Source organism: Salvia hispanica, chromosome 6, assembly GCF_023119035.1.
Source record: "Salvia hispanica cultivar TCC Black 2014 chromosome 6, UniMelb_Shisp_WGS_1.0, whole genome shotgun sequence".
Lineage (NCBI taxonomy): Eukaryota > Viridiplantae > Streptophyta > Magnoliopsida > Lamiales > Lamiaceae > Salvia > Salvia hispanica.
The window spans coordinates 45,942,823-45,962,227 of NC_062970.1; the positions used below are offsets into that span (position 1 = coordinate 45,942,823).

The 19,405-nt window shown below is 36.0% G+C and overlaps 2 protein-coding genes across 2 annotated transcripts; both read left to right on the plus strand.

Annotated features, from left to right (window-relative positions):
* Positions 1 to 1,179: 1,179 nt before the first annotated feature.
* LOC125195528 (receptor-like protein EIX1) lies at positions 1,180 to 17,057 on the plus strand. Its single transcript, XM_048093667.1, has 6 exons — positions 1,180 to 1,288; positions 7,132 to 7,320; positions 14,935 to 15,128; positions 15,436 to 15,490; positions 15,587 to 16,677; positions 17,028 to 17,057. Exons 1-6 carry the CDS (start codon positions 1,180 to 1,182, stop codon positions 17,055 to 17,057), a joined length of 1,668 nt encoding a protein of 555 aa, XP_047949624.1.
* Positions 17,058 to 17,077: 20 nt separating this feature from the next.
* LOC125195529 (receptor-like protein EIX2) lies at positions 17,078 to 17,542 on the plus strand. Its single transcript, XM_048093668.1, has one exon. It carries the CDS (start codon positions 17,078 to 17,080, stop codon positions 17,540 to 17,542), a length of 465 nt encoding a protein of 154 aa, XP_047949625.1.
* Positions 17,543 to 19,405: the final 1,863 nt, after the last annotated feature.

Sequence of the window (19,405 nt, forward strand, 5' to 3'; positions counted from 1 at the left end):
TGTATCAAGAAATAGTTTGACAGGATATATAATTCCAGATATTAGTAAAATGGAGATTGCTAGATTCTCTCGATCTATCTCATAACCAACTCTCTGGCAAGATACCTACAAGTTTGGCAGAAATACACACTCTTGGTGTTCTTGATTTGTCGAACAACAATTTGTCTGGAAAAATTCCAACGAGTACTCAACTTCAGAGCTTCAACGCATCGTCTTATGCCGGGAATGATGGGCTATGCGGCAATCCTATGCCAATGTGCCCCGGAGATAACTTGAGGCCATCCACCAATATTCCTAGGGAAAACAAGATTGAGAAAGATGGCAACAACTTCTCATTTATACAAGAAGTTGGCATATCAATGGACTTTGGTTTTATCTTTGGATTTTGCATTCATATTGAAGAAATCATGGCTAATTGCATTCTTCAACTTATTCGATGCTGCTGGAGATTGTTTCTACATTAGGATTGTTGTGTTTGTATCCAAATCGAGAATGTGCAGGTAATATCAACTACAATGGACTCTCACTGGACTTATCGCGTAATCAACTCAATGGATCGATGCCAGAAGTGAGAGCATTTCATTCATTGACAAAACTATCTTGGATAAATTGAAGAGACTATCTTTATCCACCAATCCATCATTGATCTTGGATATTGCCTCCGATTGGATTCCTCCTTTTACATTGAGTGACATATCTTTAGCCAGGTGCAATGTGGGCCCATATTTTCCAAGCTGGATTCGAACCCAGAAGAATTTGTCCTCTCTTGATCTCAGTGGTGCCAATATAGTAGATAAAGCCCCCGAGGTGGTTGTGCAATATAGTAGATAAAGTCCTTATATCTCTTTCCCCCCCCCCCCCCAAAATCCTCTCAATGGATGTTAGTTACAATCAATTCATGGGGCCTATACCATTATTTCCCGCCAACATATCAAATATTCTATTGAGTGGAAATATGTTCTCTGGTTCAATTTCATCCATTTGCAGAACTCGCCATGATCATCTTCAATATGTTGACATTTCAAATAATCAGTTGTCCGGAGAGGTTCCCGACTGCTGGCCGCTTTACATAACCTAAGTGTACTGCAAATGCATGGTAATAATTTGTGTGGTGAGTTACCTCACAATTTGAGACTTTGCCAAGAATTGATATTCATTGATGTTCCTGATATTGGTACAATGGAAATGCTCGATTCACTTGATCTATCTCACAACCAAATATCTGGCGAGATACCTACAAGTTTGGCAGAAATACACACTCTCGGTGTTCTTGATTTGGCGAACAATGGTTTGTCTGGAAAAAATTCCAACGAGTACTCAACTACAGAGCTTCAATGCATCGTCATATGCCGGGAACGATGGACTCTGTGGCGACCCTTTGCCAAAGTGCCACAAAGATAGCTTGAGGCCGTCCATCACTATTCCACTGGTAAACATGAATGAGAAGTTGCCATATCAATGCCATTTGGTTTTACCTTCGGATTTTGGGGAGTTATTGGCTCAATCATATTGAAGAAATCATGGAGAATCGAATTCTTCGCTTTGTTGGATGCTGCTGGAGATTGGTTCCTTGTGTTTGTATCCAAATGGAGACGAAGCTAAAACAACAAGTACACTTGTTTCAGGTAATATCAACAACTTCCTTCGTTTCAACTAAGTTTAGTCGTATTCCTTTTTGGGACGTCTCAACAAAAGTAGAGACATTTTCTTTTTGACAAAAAACAAAACATTCAGTTACTCTTACTTTATTTCCTCATCTACTTTACTCTTCCTTTATCTCTCCTACTTTTTTCTCTTTCCTATTTTATTTTACTTCCATCTAATATATTCAACACAATTTCTTAATCTTTGTGTCCAAATATTTTTTGCTAACTTAATTAGTTTTGACAGAGGGAGTACATTATTTGTACTTAATACGTACTTTTTAGATTAATTGTTGCAAATAACATCCCATTTACTTGAATTTGTAATCACTAATTTTAAAATATCACAAGCAAGATTTCTTTTTATTGGATTGATAACATTTTCATTTTTTTTCAGTGGTGAAACTACGCGCTTTAGCGTTCAATTCGGGTGACAAACTCATGGTTGGTGATATTTCTGAGTTATCGTAATTTGGATTGTTTTTTTAGGGATGTCAATCGGGGCAGCCCACCGGGTTTCGGGCCAACCCTATTCGGGTTGCGGGTCAATCGGGTGCGGGCTAATCGGGCTGTGATTTTTTCGGGTTATAAAAGTTCAACCCTAACCCTAAAAGCTCGGGTTTCGGGCTAGCCCAGCGGGCTAATCGGGTTGCTTCCGATAAAATTAACATGCGTTCAATCCAATAAATAATGGTGAAATATTTATAAAATTTAAAATATTTAATTATGATAAATTTGAGATATATGCTTAAACGCTAACATAAACGTGATCAAATACTAATATTTGAGATTTATGCAAAATAAAACAACATCAAGAAATTTTAAAGCATGTTTTAGAAATTTAAATATATTTTGTAGTGAATTTAAAGTTTTTAATTTATATATCTATTATTATGTTAATAAAAATTTAATATATAAAATTGAAAGTTATTTTTTTAGTAATCTATATTATAAAATAACCAATGAAGTGTCGAATTAAAGTCAAACAAATAGAACGATAAAAAATCTTATCGGGTTTTCGGGTCTGACCCTAACGGGTTCAGGTTAATCGGGTGCGGGCTAATCGGGCTAGAAATTTTCAGCCCTAACCCTATAAATTTGGCGGGCTATTCGGGCCGACTCACGGGTTACGGGCTATATTGACATCCCTAGTTTTCTTCTTCTTCTTCTTTAATTCACTCTTTTTTACTTATATTTGTAAACCATAAGTTGATGTGTATTTGTTGCTTTGAGAAATGGATGTTTACTTTTTTGTACTACTTCAGCTACATTGTTTTATTAGGAGTTTGAAAATGCTATGCATATGAACTATGTTCCCAGTAAATAATAACCCCTTCCATTCCAACTAAGTTCAGTAAAAAAAATGACATCCCAACTATGTTGAGTAAAAAAAAAATCTAATCACTCCTTATTTGTATCTTTCCTATTTTATTTTTTCAAAAAATAATATTTTTATATTATTATTAGTGCTACTTATAGAGTGGGATATATAATGATTCAAATACAAACAGGAATTAAATAAAATTTCAAAAATATTCGGGCACCGAAGTGGTAATATTCAGCTGGGCATATAATGGGCTTAATTGTAAATTTACGTCAAATTTAGTGATGTTAAGAAACAGAGATTTAGCTGGATTCAAATGGGCCACATATTGGGCTAATAGTTGACGTGGGCTTGAAACATAAAAATTTCTCAATAACCGTAATTCATTAGATTATGATTCTACATATTAAATAATTTAGACTCCCTCCATCCCTAATTAATTAACCCTATTTGATTTGGTACGGGTTATAAAAAATATAGTAGAAAGTGGGTGAAAAAAATTAGCATGATATGAATCCTACTTTTATATTTAATTTTATAATAAAATGTGAATGAAATGTGTGGTTTATTACCAAAAATAGTAATCCCTCAATCCAATAAGAATATGCACTTTTTTTCCTTTTTAATCTGTCCCACAAAAATATGCAATTTTCAATTTTGAAAATTCTTTCCTCTCTAAGACCATCTCCAACCATACACCATAACTCATTTTTGGTGTAGACGATTTCTCCAACTATACACCAAACTCAAACCCATTTTTGGGTTTTTCAATGGAATAACACCAAATATGGTGTTTACTCCAAAATTTTGTTAGCCAAATACTCAAAAATGGTGTAAACTTAATTATGGTGTAAATGGTTGGAGGAAAACTACTTTTTGGTGTGACGTATACTCAAAAATGGATTTGAGTTTGGCGTAAATGATTGGAGATGGCCTAATGAGGTCATGGGCAGATCCAGCCTATTAAGAGGTGGGGATTCTAGATGGCGTAAATATGTATCATGTTTGGTTCATAAGATTGAACCCTACAACTTAATTCTAGATGGATAGTTTCATTATAATTAGTCATAACCTCCCCCTCCAACTAAAATAATCTCACAACTTAATCCTAAATGGATAGTCTCATGATTATTAGTGATGGCAACCGAAATTCACCTAATAGTTTTGTAATCCAATCAAAGTTTATACACTATCTTACATTGGGTGTGTCGAACATTGATTGTTACTAATCCAAAATTAGAGTCTAGATTTTTTTAAGTTAAAAGAATTAATGTAAAATAATACTAAAATTTATACTGACAACACTTTGAAATTAATACTCAAACATCACTTTGCAATATACTACCTCCGTCCCCCAAAATTTGATACATATTACTATTTTGGTCCGTCCCTGAAAATTTGATACACTTCACTTTTACCATTTTTGGTAGTGGACCCCATATTCCACTAACTCATTCATACTCACATTTTATTATAAAACTAATACTTTAAAAGTAGGACCCACATCCCACCAACCTTTTCAACTCACTTTCCATTACATTTCTTAAAACCCGTGCCGGATCAAAGTGTATCGAATTTTAGGGGACGGAGGTAGTAATAACGAACGAGGGTTATTAAAAAATGACATTTAATTCACGAAAGTTGACTAAAGTCTTTGGTGAACACTTTCAATTGCTTTCTTGAGTCTTGACACTCCAATCAAATAATAAATGCACTAGTCCGTTCAACGTTGTAGTAAATTCTTCTTTCATTAATGAGAAAATGATGTCCAACTTCATGCATGTTCTCAATCGGTCATTAAATTGATGAGAAATATCTTCGTGTAGTTAATATAATCTGGTTTTTTTGAAGAAACAAAACATTTTTTGGTTAATAGCAAAAAGAATTCACTAACTTTTGATCAATTCAGATTTTTATTATGAACTTTAAATATGGTGTAAATATACACCAACATTGACTTGATATACGTATTAGTGCCAACTGCAAAATCTTTTAACGTCCCAATAAATATGAAACATTAGGTTTTCGGCACGTGATTTTATGCAGTGTTGTTTTGTGAGTTAATGAAGAGAGAGTAAAGTAAGAGAGAGGGAAAAGTAGAGAGAGATGCTTCCATTTTAGGAAACGATTTATTTTTAGTGGGACAACCCAAAAATGAAAACATTGCATTTCTAATGGGACAGATGAAGTATTTACTTATTGCTGCATTGATCATTAGTCTATTGTGGCTAAAAATTGACATGTGGTCTCCAGGTAAGATTTAATTTGCTACTAGACACGCCACATAAGATTTAATATGCTAGAAATTTATAGTCGTGCTAAATTTGCTATTAGTTCAAAGTTGATACTTCCTCATTTTTTTTAAATAGGGAGGTTTAAAACGGCATAAGTTTTAATGCACAATTTGATAAAGTAAAGAGGGAGATGGAGAAAATTTGATAAAGTAAGAGAGAGATGGAGAAAAATTGGTAAAGTAAGAGAGATGGAGAGAAAAAAAGTAATGAAATTAATGTAAGTGTATGATGGTGTCCACTTTATTAGGGGTGTAAAAATTTTCTAAAGTAGAAAGTTCTAAAGTTACTATTTTTAAAGAACGGACTAAAAAAGGAGAAAGTTGCTATTTTAAAAAAACGGAGGTAGTATAATTTTTCACCACATTTAAAGAATTAAAGTTCATGATAAAAACTTGAATTGACCAAAAATTGGTGTATTTTAAGCTATTGACCAAACTTTTTCGTATATAAATATCAGTTGTTTCCATAAAAATGATATGTTACCTCATTTACTAATAAAACTCTTTTAGATTATTTGATATCTCATTAGATTAATCATCAAATTATGCGTAGGCATATTATAAAACTCTGTTAGTTTTTTTTCTAACTTTTAAATTTATTCATATTTACACTTGTCTAATTTCATCTCTGCGTAATAATGTATTTTCAACATATATCTCCGATCTTCATAGTGTCATTTAAATACAAAACATGTAGTAAGATGCCATAAAAATGACGAGGATCACTTAATCACTTTACATAATTGAAATTCCTCATGGAGGACTTTTCAACTAGAATTATTATCATGGATATTTTATTTTTTTATTACAATATTATTATATTGCATTAAATGAGTTGATGTGGAAAATAAAGAAATTCCAAACAGGTGGCCGATATCATTTTCATAAATCATTTTCAAATTAATTATAGACTCGACTTTGAAGTCATCCCAAGACTCTTCGAACTCTACGAAAATTAAATTATAGACTAAAGTCCAAAATTGATCTCGTACGCCTCCTCAATATTTTTATCCTATACTTTAAATGTGCTAGTATTTTTCCTAAATAATACTCCCGTGAATTGGAGTCTCGATTTGTCATTTTAGTCCATCCGCGAATAGGAGTCTTAGTTCACTTTTACCATAAATGATAATAGGGTCCCACCTTCTCATTCCACTCACATTTCATTTAAAACTAATATATACAAAATTGAAACCAAAGATTTATTTTGGAGAATTATTTTAACAAAGAATATAACAATAAGTAGTTATTTTATAATTTTTCGCTTCGACCAAAATTATGAATATGGTTCGTTCAATTCTTCATTTCATCGATGTAAAAATCATATTGTACAATCTTCATGCATGTACAGTTAAATTTCCACATTAAATCGATGGAAGAATATCTTTGTACATAATCACGAATTATGTTTCAATTTATAATGTACATAATTTTAGTGATAATAAATTAGCCAACCTTCTCTTTACTATACGTCTTTTTCTTTTCTCTGATTTCGAACGCAATTCTTACGTTCAGATTTGTTTGCATGTTGAAAAACTATTTCGTAATATATAAGCTCGGACCTCTTTTTACGTTATACTATATCTTATCATGAATTATATCTTAAAAAATTATTTTATATGATTTGTGATTATGACTTAGTCAAGTTTCACTTTCTTGTTTTGTTTTTCAAGTTGACTGTCAAATCGTCGAGCTATGATGGATTTCAATTAAGAGAATTTTTTCCTATTTAAACTGTTACTCTTGAGATACAATTGAGTATCCTACAAAATACAATTCACTTCAATACATGAGTAAAGAGAGTATGATTTCTGAAAAAAGAATAGCAATCAAATTTGTTCTTGTTGTTCTTTCTTGTGTGTTTGTTTCAGGAGACGCAGAAGTAAGATGCATAGAAAGTGAGAGAGATGCTCTTCTTAGCTTCAAGAATGGCCTCATCGATGAGCGTGGTGTTCTCTCATCGTGGCAAAGTGACGAATGCTGTGAATGGCGTGGTGTTAAGTGCAGCAACACCACTGGCCATGTCATCGCCCTCAAATGTGATCATTTTGGATTGCGAGGTGAGCTTCGTTCTTCATTGGTGGAGTTGCATCGGCCAGCCCACGCCGATCGGCTCGCCGATTTTCGGCTAGCCGCCTCCAATGGTTCGGCTAGCCGATCGGCCAGCGCCGCGAATCGGCTAGCCGGTCGCTAGCCAACCATTGGAGATGCTCTTAGAGCATCCACAATGGCTTTAGGCCAGCCATAGGCCCTCCACTCCCTCTCTCTGCCACGTCAGCAGCACTAAAAATCCACCTGTCACATCAGATTAGGCCAGCCGCAATAAAAATAATTCAAAAAATACTACATTTACGAAATCAAAATTACGATTAAATTAAGGAATTAAATATACAACACATATGCGAGAAAATTCATTAATGGTGTGGCCGGACAAGAAGCCCTGCCTGATTGCCGCTGTGCACTTTTGAATTGGGGTGTGGTCGAGTCTGCCAGCCGCATCGTGCCTGAAGCAGAAATACATATATCGACACTCCAAAGCGTCAACAATACGCATAAATAACTCCATGTGCATTCTAAAACGCCGTCTGAATATGGTTGCGGGAAACCGCGGGTTCTCTGCAAAGTAGTCGTCATATAGCCGCTGATGTGCAGCGGCGTGATCCCGATCAATCACTGCTCGGCAGTGGACAACCGGTGGAGGGCGAGGTATCGCCGGCTGTTCCACCCTTCGCATGTACCGCTCCATCTCACGGTTCATGTAGGCCTCCATCTGCCGTTCGTACTCCTCAGCATCCCAACCACTACCACCACTGCTAGCACCCGCGTCAATCATCGCTCGATGATGCTATTGTACAGAAATTTAGAGAGAGAAAACTCGTTAAAACAAGTGGTGTAAATAAAAATGAAATTAAAATCGCGTTTATATAGGTTTTCAAAAAATTTAAAAAAAGAAAACGAAAAAGGGCGCTGACCGATCGGCACGCCACAATGGCGGCCAGCGCCAGCTGACCGGCCAGCCCAGGGTAATTTTCTCGCCGATTTGGCGCTGGCCGATCGCAATGGTTCGGCTAGCCGATCGGCTAGCAACGCGAATCGACTAATCGGTCGGCTAGCCGCCATTGTGGATGCTCTTAATTGAAGTTTTCCAGAAGCAAATGCAAGAATATAATAATAATTTACATAGCAGAAGATTTGAATCTATTTCGCAAGACCTCACACTAGAGAATGAATATGAGCCGGGAAAAGAGACAGAATATTCTAATTTTTTATGCTGCAATAGCATATTCAATTTTTGTCCATAGCAATAATTAAATAAATTAACGTCTACCAAAACCTAGTGCATTAAACTTATACCAAAACATGGACTAACCTTGATTACAAAAATCAAAGCGCAATTGTGAAAAAGTGTGAGATTCTTCTAAATTCGGATTTTGCTTATTCTGCTTTTGAATTTGAAAATTTAAGAATTTTATCTATGAGGCAAAACCATCCAAATTGTGGATCTAGATCCAAAAAGTAAAAATAGTAATTGCTTCCAAAATTATATATTAATAAAATAAAGGTGAAAGGCCTTTAGTAATAGTAGTGGTAAGAAACGGAGGATGATAAATATAACTGGGCTTCAAATGGGCGTAATATTGGGCCTTATAATTTAAAATGGGCTATGAACAAAAAAACTTGGCAAAAACCATAATGCAGTACTGGCAGCCTGTGACAGACACACATCACCTGGCTGGGAAGGATCTGCTGATAAAAATACACATTTTTTATTATTATTTCAAGATTTATTGTTATTTTCAGTTTTGGATTACTATTTTTTGGATATAATTCACACCCCATGTATCACATTCCGAACGCATTGGGTCAGGGTGCTCAAAAATCTAAATTATACTCCCTCCGTTCCATAATAGTAGAGTCATTTTGCTATTTTGGTACGTTCCGTAGTACTAGAGTCATTTTCTTTTTTAGTAAAAGTCAACACATTTCTTCACACCTACTTTACTCTCTCTTACTTTATTCTCTCTACATCTCTCTACCTTTTACATTTCCTACTTTATCTTCATTTATTTAACTCACCTAACCAACTTTTTCTTAATCTCCGTGTCGAAAAGAAATGCCTCCACTACTGTGGAACGGAGGGAGTAATTGGTTGCACTTTAAAGAGGAGTACTGTCTAGCTAATTGAACAGCGCTTTTTCGTCATTTACCAATTGATTGTTACAATTAATTAAGAGCATCTCCAATAGCGGCTAGCCCACCGGCTAGCCGATTCTTCGCGCTAGCCGGTCGGCTAGCCGAACTATTGTGGCAGGCGAGCGGCAAATCGGCGAGCGCATCGGCGTGGGCTCGCCGATCGCTCGTCGCTCGCCGATGCGCTAGCCGATCGGCTAGCCGCTATTGTGGAGGCCCGATCGGCCAGCGATCGGCGAGCGCCGATTTTCGATTTTTTTTTTTTTTTTAAAATCATATATAAACGCGATTTTCATTTCATTTTCATTTGCACCACTTGTTTTAACGAGTTTTCTCTCTGTCTAACTTTCTGTTCAAGAGCATCGAGCGATGAGTAACGCCGGTGGTAGCGGTAGCGGTAGCGGTAGTGGTGGGGATCGTGAGGAGTACGAACGGAGGATGAACGAGGCTATGGAAGCCTACATGAACCGCGGGATGGAGCGGTATATGCGTATGGTGGAACAAAGACTACCACACCGCCAGGCGATACCTCGCCCTCCACCAGCTTGTCCACCACCGAGCGTTGATTGATCAGATCACTTAGCCGCACATGAGCGGCCGTACGCCGACTACTTTTCGAGCGCCCGCGGTTTCCCCGCCAACATGTTCCGGCGGCGTTTTAGGATGCGCAGGGAGTTGTTTATGCACATCGTTGGGGCATTGGAGCGTCGCTATCTGTGTTTCCGCTTCCGGCACGATGCGGCTGCGACCCGACCACACCCCCATCCAAAAGTGCACGGCGGCAATCGGACAGTTGGCCTACGGAGGCGCGGCAGACATGTGGGACGAGTACCTCCACATCGGTGAGTCGTCGGCACCGAAATGTCTGAAGGAGTTCTGTGACGGCGTGATAGACACTTTCGGTGGGCGGTACCTTCGAAGCCCTACTGCCCAAGATTGTCAGATCTGATGCAGATGCACGGGGAGAAGCATGGGTTCCCCGGGATGTTAGGCAAGATAGATTGTATGCATTGGGAGTGGAAGAACTGTCCGACTGCCTGGAAGGGGGCCTACACGACCGGCTACAAGTCAAAGAACCCCACGTTAATCCTCGAGGCCGTAGCTGATCACCGGCTGTGGATCTGGCATGCGTATTTTGGGGTAGCCGGGTCGAACAACGACCTCAACGTCCTGAACTCGTCTCCCCTCTTCAACGAGAAGTGCCAGGGCGTCGGTCCAGCCGTCTCATTTGTGGCCAACGGCAACCGGCATGATATGGGCTACTACTTGGCGGATGGGATATACCCTCGGTGGCCGGTCTTTGTGAAGACGATCAGACAAACAAGTGATGAAAAGAAGGCCTACTTTGCGCAACGACAGGAGTCGGCGCGCAAGGACGTGGAGCGCGCATTTGGTGTGCTCCAGTCTCGATGGGCGGCAATTAAGGGTCCAACGCGTTTGTGGGATGTCGGCTGCGTTGGCCAAATAATGTACGCTTGCATTATCCTTCACAACATGATCGTCGAAGACGAAGGCGTACAACCGACTAGTTGGGCCACTGACGATGAAGCCGGTCCAAGCCACGCAGAACGGCCACCCCTAGTGTACGACAGGGGGTACCTCTCTATGAAGCCGGCCGACTGAAGGAATTTGCCAACATGCGCCAAGTGGAGGCTCATATTCAACTCCAAAAGGATATAATTGAAGAGTTGTGGGCACGGAGGATTGCACGGAGATAGTTTTTTTCTTTATTTATGCATGTAATTTTTTTTTTATCTATGTAACTTTTTTAAATGCAATTAATGAATTTTCCCGTATATATGTCGTACATTTTATTCCGTATTTTAATGGTTTTGTAGTTCCGTAAATGTAGTATATTTTGAATTGTTTTTATTGCGGCTGGCCTATGGCTGGCCTATGGCTGGCCTAAATCTGACGTGGCAGGTGGTTTTTTTGGTGTTGCTGACGTGACAGGGGAGAGAATGGCTAGCCTATGGCTGGCCTATTACCTATTGCGGATGCTCTTAGTCCAAACTAAGAGTATACAATTTTTTAGAAATTTCAATGTATTAGTGTATATAATAAAAATATAGTCAAACATCGTTATGCTATTTTCATATTTGTTTATGGAACATAGCATGGCCACATATATTTTATCCTGTTTCTATTTTGCAAGTATTGAAAAGTTAATTTATCTCTTCATTTAGTGCTGAAGTAATTTACAGGAACCATGTACGTTATTATGGGATGGGATCCGCTACCATGCAAAATGCCACCGCATGGAATGTGCTGTGGTGATCCAAGTCATTCATTTGTAAAATGAAAAAAAAAATACTCCCTCCGTCCCCGAATAAGAGTTACTAATTTCAATTTTGGTCCGTCCCCAACTAAGAGTTGAACTTCACTTTTACTATAAATGGTAAGTAGGTCTCACATTCTACTAACTCATTTCACTCACATTTTATTGTAAAACCAATATAAAAAAGTGGGTCTCACATTCCACTAACTTTTTCAACCAACTTTTCTTTACATTTTTTAAATCCGTGCCCGATCAAAGTACTATTCCTAATGGGGGACGGAGGAAGTAATATAATTAAATAAAATTAATCAATGGTGTAGATCACCACAACATTCCTGTGGCATTTTGCACAGCTGGAGATCCCAGCCAACGTTATTATATAGTGTGTGGGTTGAATCAGTCAAACACATCAATCACTTTTAATTGTAATTATTGAAGAACTTTTTTCATCAATTATTAGTGACTTTTGTTATTATTGCAGAATTTCTGTCCCAATTTCTAATTATTTGTGACTTGGAGGAGAAATTTCTAATTAATTGAATTATGCTTCGTCATAATTTAATACTCCTCCGTCCCACAAAAGATATCACACTTTCCTTTTTAGCTTGTCCCACAAAAGATGTCATATTTCCCTTTTTAGAAAAAGTTCTCTCTCACATGAATATAAAAATTATATTTACTCTCTCCATTTAACACACCAAACAAAACCTCCTAAAATTTCATGCCATCTCACAAGTGTGACATCTTTTGTGGGATTGAGAGAGTATATAGATTGTTATAATTAATTAATAAAAAATTAGAGTATACAATGTTTTCATAAAAAATTAGTGTCAAATACTCCCTCCGTCCCAGAAAGATTGTCTCATTTCCTTTTTCACACTCGTTTTGCAAAAATAATAATAAATAATTAAATAATTAAAAGAGAGAATAATGTAGAGAATAGTCTTACCTACATTATTCTTTCTTTTATTTTACTCTCTTTCAACTTTACCTATTTATTATTATTTTTGTAAAACGAGTGCAGAAAATGAACTGGGACAATCTTTCTAGGTCGGAGGGAGTAATAAAGATTATAGTCAAGTCATACAATCTTCATGCAGTTAAATTCATCATTATTGCTGAGAAATATCTTTGTATATAATCTTCATGTATTATCCTTCCATTTATTATGAAGTATATTTTTAGTAGGGATGTCAATCGGGCTAATCCATTCGGGTTCGGGCCAGCCCACTCGGGTCGCCGGTCTATTTGGGTGCGGGCCATTCGGGTTATGGATTTTTCGGGTCATAAATTTTCAACCCTAACCCTAACCCGTCGGGTTTTGGGCTAACCCATCGGGCTATTCGGGTCTAAAAGCTTTCGAAAATAATCTCTTGTATCAAAATTTTCTTCTATAAAATGATTTTAAATTTTAGATACTTTTTTCTTTTTAGTTTAGAATCCTATAAAATCTTCAAATTTTAATATTTTTTCAATAATACTTGAAATGAAGTCTTTCATCTCGATCAACTACAATATAAATTAAAGCTTGTGTTCGTGTCATTATTATGGCATTGTTCGTAACTAATTCTTTATGAAAATTAAAAATCATATCTTACATGAATCATTATTAAAATGATAAATATATTTAAGATTTTGATGAGTTAGTTCTTCATTTTGTCTTGTTTGGCTATGGTGGTGGTAAGACACTAGTAACAGATGATGGGACGGTGCAATAATGAGTTGAGATGGAACTTGAAAGCTGATATTGTGGGATCGAGTAAAAAAGTGTAGAATGATGATTGCATAAGACTAATGATTGTGTAGAATGAAGACTGAGAATTCAAAAGTATAAAAAATCCCTAAACCTTAATATTTTGTAATTAAAACTCACAATCCACGGGCCGACCCGCAACCCGTTCGGGCCAACCCGTTTAACCCGCCAACCCATTCGGGCCAACCCGTTTAGCCCATTTTGTATTCGGGTAATAAAATTACAGTCCTAACCCGCTCATACTACCGGGTTGTTCGGGCCGGCCCACGGGTTTCGGGTTGAATTGACATCCCTAATTTTTAGTGATAATAATTTAGTCAACTTTCGCTTTCCTATTTTGCCCTTTTCATAGATTTTAAACGCAATTCTTACGTTTATATATTGGAAAATAGAATACAATTATTTAAAAGTATTATGCGTATAATCATCAAAAATACGTTTATATATTGGAAAATATAATACAATTGTTTAAAAGTATTATGCGTATAATCATAAAAAATTATCTTTCAAATTATTATGTAGATTTTTAATGGTTATAGTTTAGCCATCATTCGCATTACTATTATAATCCATCCGTCCCGTTTTAGTAGTCTCAGTTATTTTTGAGCACTCGTTTTGTGAAAATGATAATAAATACTCCCTCCGTTTCTTCATAGTTGAGTCATTTTACTATTTCGGGAAGTTTCTTCATAGTTGAGTCGTTTCCTTATATGGTAACTTTTTCCTCTCTCTTACTTTACTTCCTTACTTTATTCTCTCTACTTTATTCACTTTATACTTTATTCTCTCTACCTTTTCCTCTCTCTTATTTTTTTATCTATTTATTTACCACACCCAACATTCATTTCTAAAACTCCGTGCCGAAAAGTTCCGCCTCAACTATGAAGAAACGGAAGGAGTAGTTAAATTGGAGAAATGGTAAAGTAAGGGAGAGAATAATGTACATAATAAATAGTTAAAGTGGAGAAATAGTAAAGTAAGATAGAGAATATTATTTTCTATCTTACTTTACTATTTCTCCATTTTAACTATTTATTATCAATTTTACAAAACGAGTGCTGATCAAATGTAACTGGACTGCTAAAGTGATCAAATGTAACTGTACTGCTAAAGCGGGATGGAGGGAATACTTCTTTTTTTTTCGTTGATTTTGAATGTACTTCTTACCTTAAATTCTGTTTAATTATATGTTTGAAAAGTCTTTCGGCATTTAAAACCACGTATTATTTTCTATGTTAATATAACTTAATCACTATTCATTTTCTAATTTTGTCTTTCAAGTTGACTTCTAAGTCGTCTAATTGGAATTCATTTTAGGTATATTGCCTATTTAAACCGTTACTCCTCCCATAGTCAGTTCACTTCCAAACATAAATAAATACAGTATGATTTCTGATAATAGAATAGCAATCAAATTTCTTCTTGTTGTTCTTTCATGTGTGTTTGTTTCAGGAAATGCAAAATTGAGATGCATGGAGAGGGAGAGAGAAGCTCTTTTAAGCTTCAAGAATGGCCTCATCGATGAAGATGGTATTCTTTCATCATGGCAAAGTGACGAATGCTGCGAATGGCACGGTGTTGAGTGCAGCAACACCACTGGCCATGTCATCGCCCTCAAATGTGATCATTGTGGATTGCAAGGCGAGGTTCGTTCTTCATTGCTTGAGTTGCATCATTTAACTCGTCTTGATCTCAGTTCGAATAATTTTGGAGGCATTCCAATCCCAAAATTCATTGGTTACATGAAACAATTAGAATACTTGTCTCTTGGGAGTTGTAACTTACATGGGAGTATTCCTCCTCAGTTAGGGAACCTTACCAACCTATTGCTCACTTGACCTTCAAGAGAATGATTTTGGAGGCACTCCAATCCCAGAATTCATTGGTTTCATGAATCAATTACAAAACTTGTCTCTTTGCTTTTCTAACTTTTCCGGGACTATTCCTCCTCAGTTAGGTAATCTTACCAATCTACTCTCGCTTGACCTTCGTGAGAATGATTTTGGAGGTATTCCAATACCAGAATTCATTGGTTCCATGAAACAGTTACAAACCCTGTGTCTTTCCAATTCTAATTTTTCTGGGATTATACCTACTTGTTTAGGGAACCTTACCAATCTACGCTCACTTGATCTCTCACAAAACACTTTGAGTTCCATAGCTCCTTTTACACTTGGTTCTCTATTTGAATCACTAGAATTACTGGACTTGTCTAATAATCAAGTCAGTGGATTGGTGCCACGTGTGAGAGGATTTCCTTCATTGACATATCTGAATCTTGGGGGAAATAACTTTACAGGTTCTATTCCTCTGAATATTGGCCAACTATCCATGCTTCAATATCTAGATCTTTCTAATAATGATTTGGATGGTTTAGTTCCTCTAAGCATTGGCCAACTATCCAACCTTCAACGTCTCTATCTTTCTCATAATTCTTTGGAAGGTATAGTGTCTAAATTCCACTTTTCCAAGCTTCACAAGTTAGAGGTACTAGATATATCCTTCAATTCATTGATCTTGGATATTGCCCCTAATTGGAGACCTCCTTTCCAGTTGAGTTATATATCTTTAGGCAGGTGCAATGTGGGCTCATATATCCCAAAATGGCTCCGAACTCAGGGGAACTTGACATACCTTAATCTCAATGATGCCAATATATCATATGAAGCCCCAAGGTGGTTGTGGAGTACATTTCCTCTGTTAGAAGGCTTATTTCTATCCCGCAATCATTTAAGTGGTACAATTCCGAATCTTTCAAACACTTCCATTTGGTATATGGATCTTAGTTACAATCAATTCTCAGGTCCTTTACCATTATTTCCCTATGATCTCTTTGCAATAAACTTGAGTGGAAATAAGTTATCTGCTTCAATTTCATCTCTCTGCAACACTCCCCATTTTGATCTTGAATTCTTTGACCTCTCAAATAATCAGTTGGCTGGAGAGGTTCCCAATTGCTGGGAGAAAATGCCTACCATGATGTACCTCAATCTAGCAAACAACAGTTTTTCGGGCGAAATTCCCGACTCATTTGGCTCTTTACCTAACCTCCGTGAACTACAAATGCATGGTAATAATTTATCTGGTGAATTGCCTGATAGTTTGAGACTTTTCCAAGAAATGAGTTTACTTGATTTTGGAGGGAAAAAGTTAACAGGAGAGATCCCCACTTGGATTGGTCTGATGAATAAGATGGTAATTCTAAACCTTCATGGAAATAAATTGCATGGCAGTATTACTCCCCAAATTTGCAATCTTACTGATATTCAAGTTTTGGATTTATCGGTAAACAACTTATCTTCGATAATACCCGATTGCTTCAACAATTTCACTCTCTTGGCAGATAAGGATTACATGTATGGTGAGCCGTTTTATTTTGATATATATTTGGGTGACTTTGAACATCGGGAGTATGAACATTCATCATTTCAATGGAAAGGTAAGGAAACAGAATACAGGAAAAATCTGTGGAGTCTCAAACTCATTGATTTTTCAAGCAATAGATTGACTGGTAACATTCTGAAATCATTTTCCAATATGAGCAGACTAAATTCGTTGAATCTATCAAGAAATAGTTTGGCGGGATATTAGTAAAATGGAGATGCTAGACTCTCTTGATCTATCTCATAACCGACTCTCGGGCAATATTCCTGCAAGTTTGGCGGAAATACACACTCTTGGCGTTCTTGATTTGTCGAACAACAAATTGTCTGGAAAAATTCCGACGGGTACTCAACTTCAGAGCTTCAATGCATCGTCTTATGCCGGGAATGATGGACTCTGTGGCAACCCTCTACCGATGTGCATTGAAGATAGCTTGAGGCCATCCACCACTAATCCGGTGGATAACATGAATGAGAAGGATGGCAACAACTTCTCATTTATGCAAGAAGTTGGCATATCAATGGGCTTTGGTTTTATCTTTGGATTTTGGGGAGTTATTGGCTCATTCATATTGAAGAAATCATGGAGAATAGCATTCTTCAACTTATTCGATGCTGCTGGAGATTGGTTTTACGTCAGGATTGCTGTGTTTGTATCCAAATGGAGGCGAAGCTGAAACATGCAGGTAGTATCAACTTCATTTTTTGCTCTTAAATACAGTTTTCAGGTAATTTTCCTAAAAAAACATATAAATTTATTCTTCACGTTACTATTTTAACATATTATACTATCAAGATTTTATTTTTATATTCGTAATATCCTCATTATTTTCAGCGGTGAAACTAGGCGCTTTAACGTTCAATCAAAACATTCGCAATATCCTCATTATTGAAGAATTTCTATTATCAATTAGTAGTAGTACTGAAGATAATTTCCGGGAAAAAAAACTATATTGTTTTAGGCTAATTGTCACAAATATTCTAACTACATTTCATGTGTTAATTACAGTTTTAGGTTAATTGACACAAATATTACAATATTTACTTGAATATGTTGTATGCACATTACTTTTAAAATATTGCAATCAAGATACCAGTTTTGGTATTATAACATTTCCAATTTTTTCAGCAATGAAAATATGGCAATCTTTATAAGTTACTGTAATTTTGCTTTTTTTTTTGTTCTTTTTTTTTTTGAGAATTGTGTCAAATTTCAATGTACTTTCACTTTTCTTAGTCTTTTTACCTTTATTTGTTTTTTGTATTTTCTCATTGAAGAAATCCATATTTCCTGTCTGGAATTGATAAAGATATAAGTGGACACTTTTATGTTACTTTATCTCATGCGAACTCTGGCATGGGCTTTAACATATCAGCCCAACAACTCTCACTTTATTGGGCTGTGATAACTCCATCTTCGTATACTTGTCTAAAGTGTATATGTCATTTAGAAAAATAAAATTTACTAGTATTAAATTATATGGGAAGGAAATAAAGTAGAGATATAAAAAGAAGAAAAAGCAAAATAAAGTAATACTTCTACTTTTTTCTAAAAATGAAAATTTATCACTTACGATGAGATATCCAATATCAGTCTTTGCAATGGGACGACAGAAGTACTATGTTATATTTTTCATTCTAATTTTTAAATATATACTACCTTCGTCCTTGAAAGTTTGTCACAGTTTAGCGTTTCGGTTCGTCTCTGAAAGTTTGTCATACTTCACTTTTTACCATTTTTGGTACTGGACCTCATATTCCACTAACTCAGTCATACTTCACTTTTAGTTTACAAAACCCTAGGCAAAATGAAAATTCAGGACATAGTGCCAGTAATTTTGGTTTTGCAGTTGATATTGACTGCTAATCCTGTAAGAGTTTTCAACATAAAGAATTATGGAGCAACGCCAGGTCAAGACATTAGCAAGGTAATTGTGATAGTCTGATTTTGTAATTGTTTAGGGTCAAAATCAGACTATCACAATTACGTTGCTAATGTCTTGACCTGGCGTTGCTCCATAATTCTCTATGTTGGAAACTCTTACAGAATTAGCAGTCAATATCAACTGCAAAACCAAAATTACTGACACTATGCCCTGAATTTTCATTTTGCCTAGGGTTTTGTAAACTAAGAGTATTAATTTTACTGAATGTGTTTCACAATTCATTGCATGAGGTATTTATAATTGAAGGTTTGTATAATTTAGGGTAATAGGAATATATCAAAACGAAATCATGCCATAAAAATAAGTAAAATACTCATTGGAATTCTTAATTTGTAAAATAAAAGTTTAAAGGAAACAAATTGATACGAAATCCTATAAGAAAAATATCATATGGTAATGGAATGTTTTGGAATGTATTGAAATTAAAATAAATAAAATAAGAATTTCCATGTTAAGGAAACGTATAGGTTTCATAATACTCCTATATTCCACCGCATACAGCATCTTATTGTATGATTATTACGTATCTTACCACAATATAAGAGTCACAATCTAATCAATATTTTCATATTGGTTTATTTTAAATTATATTCT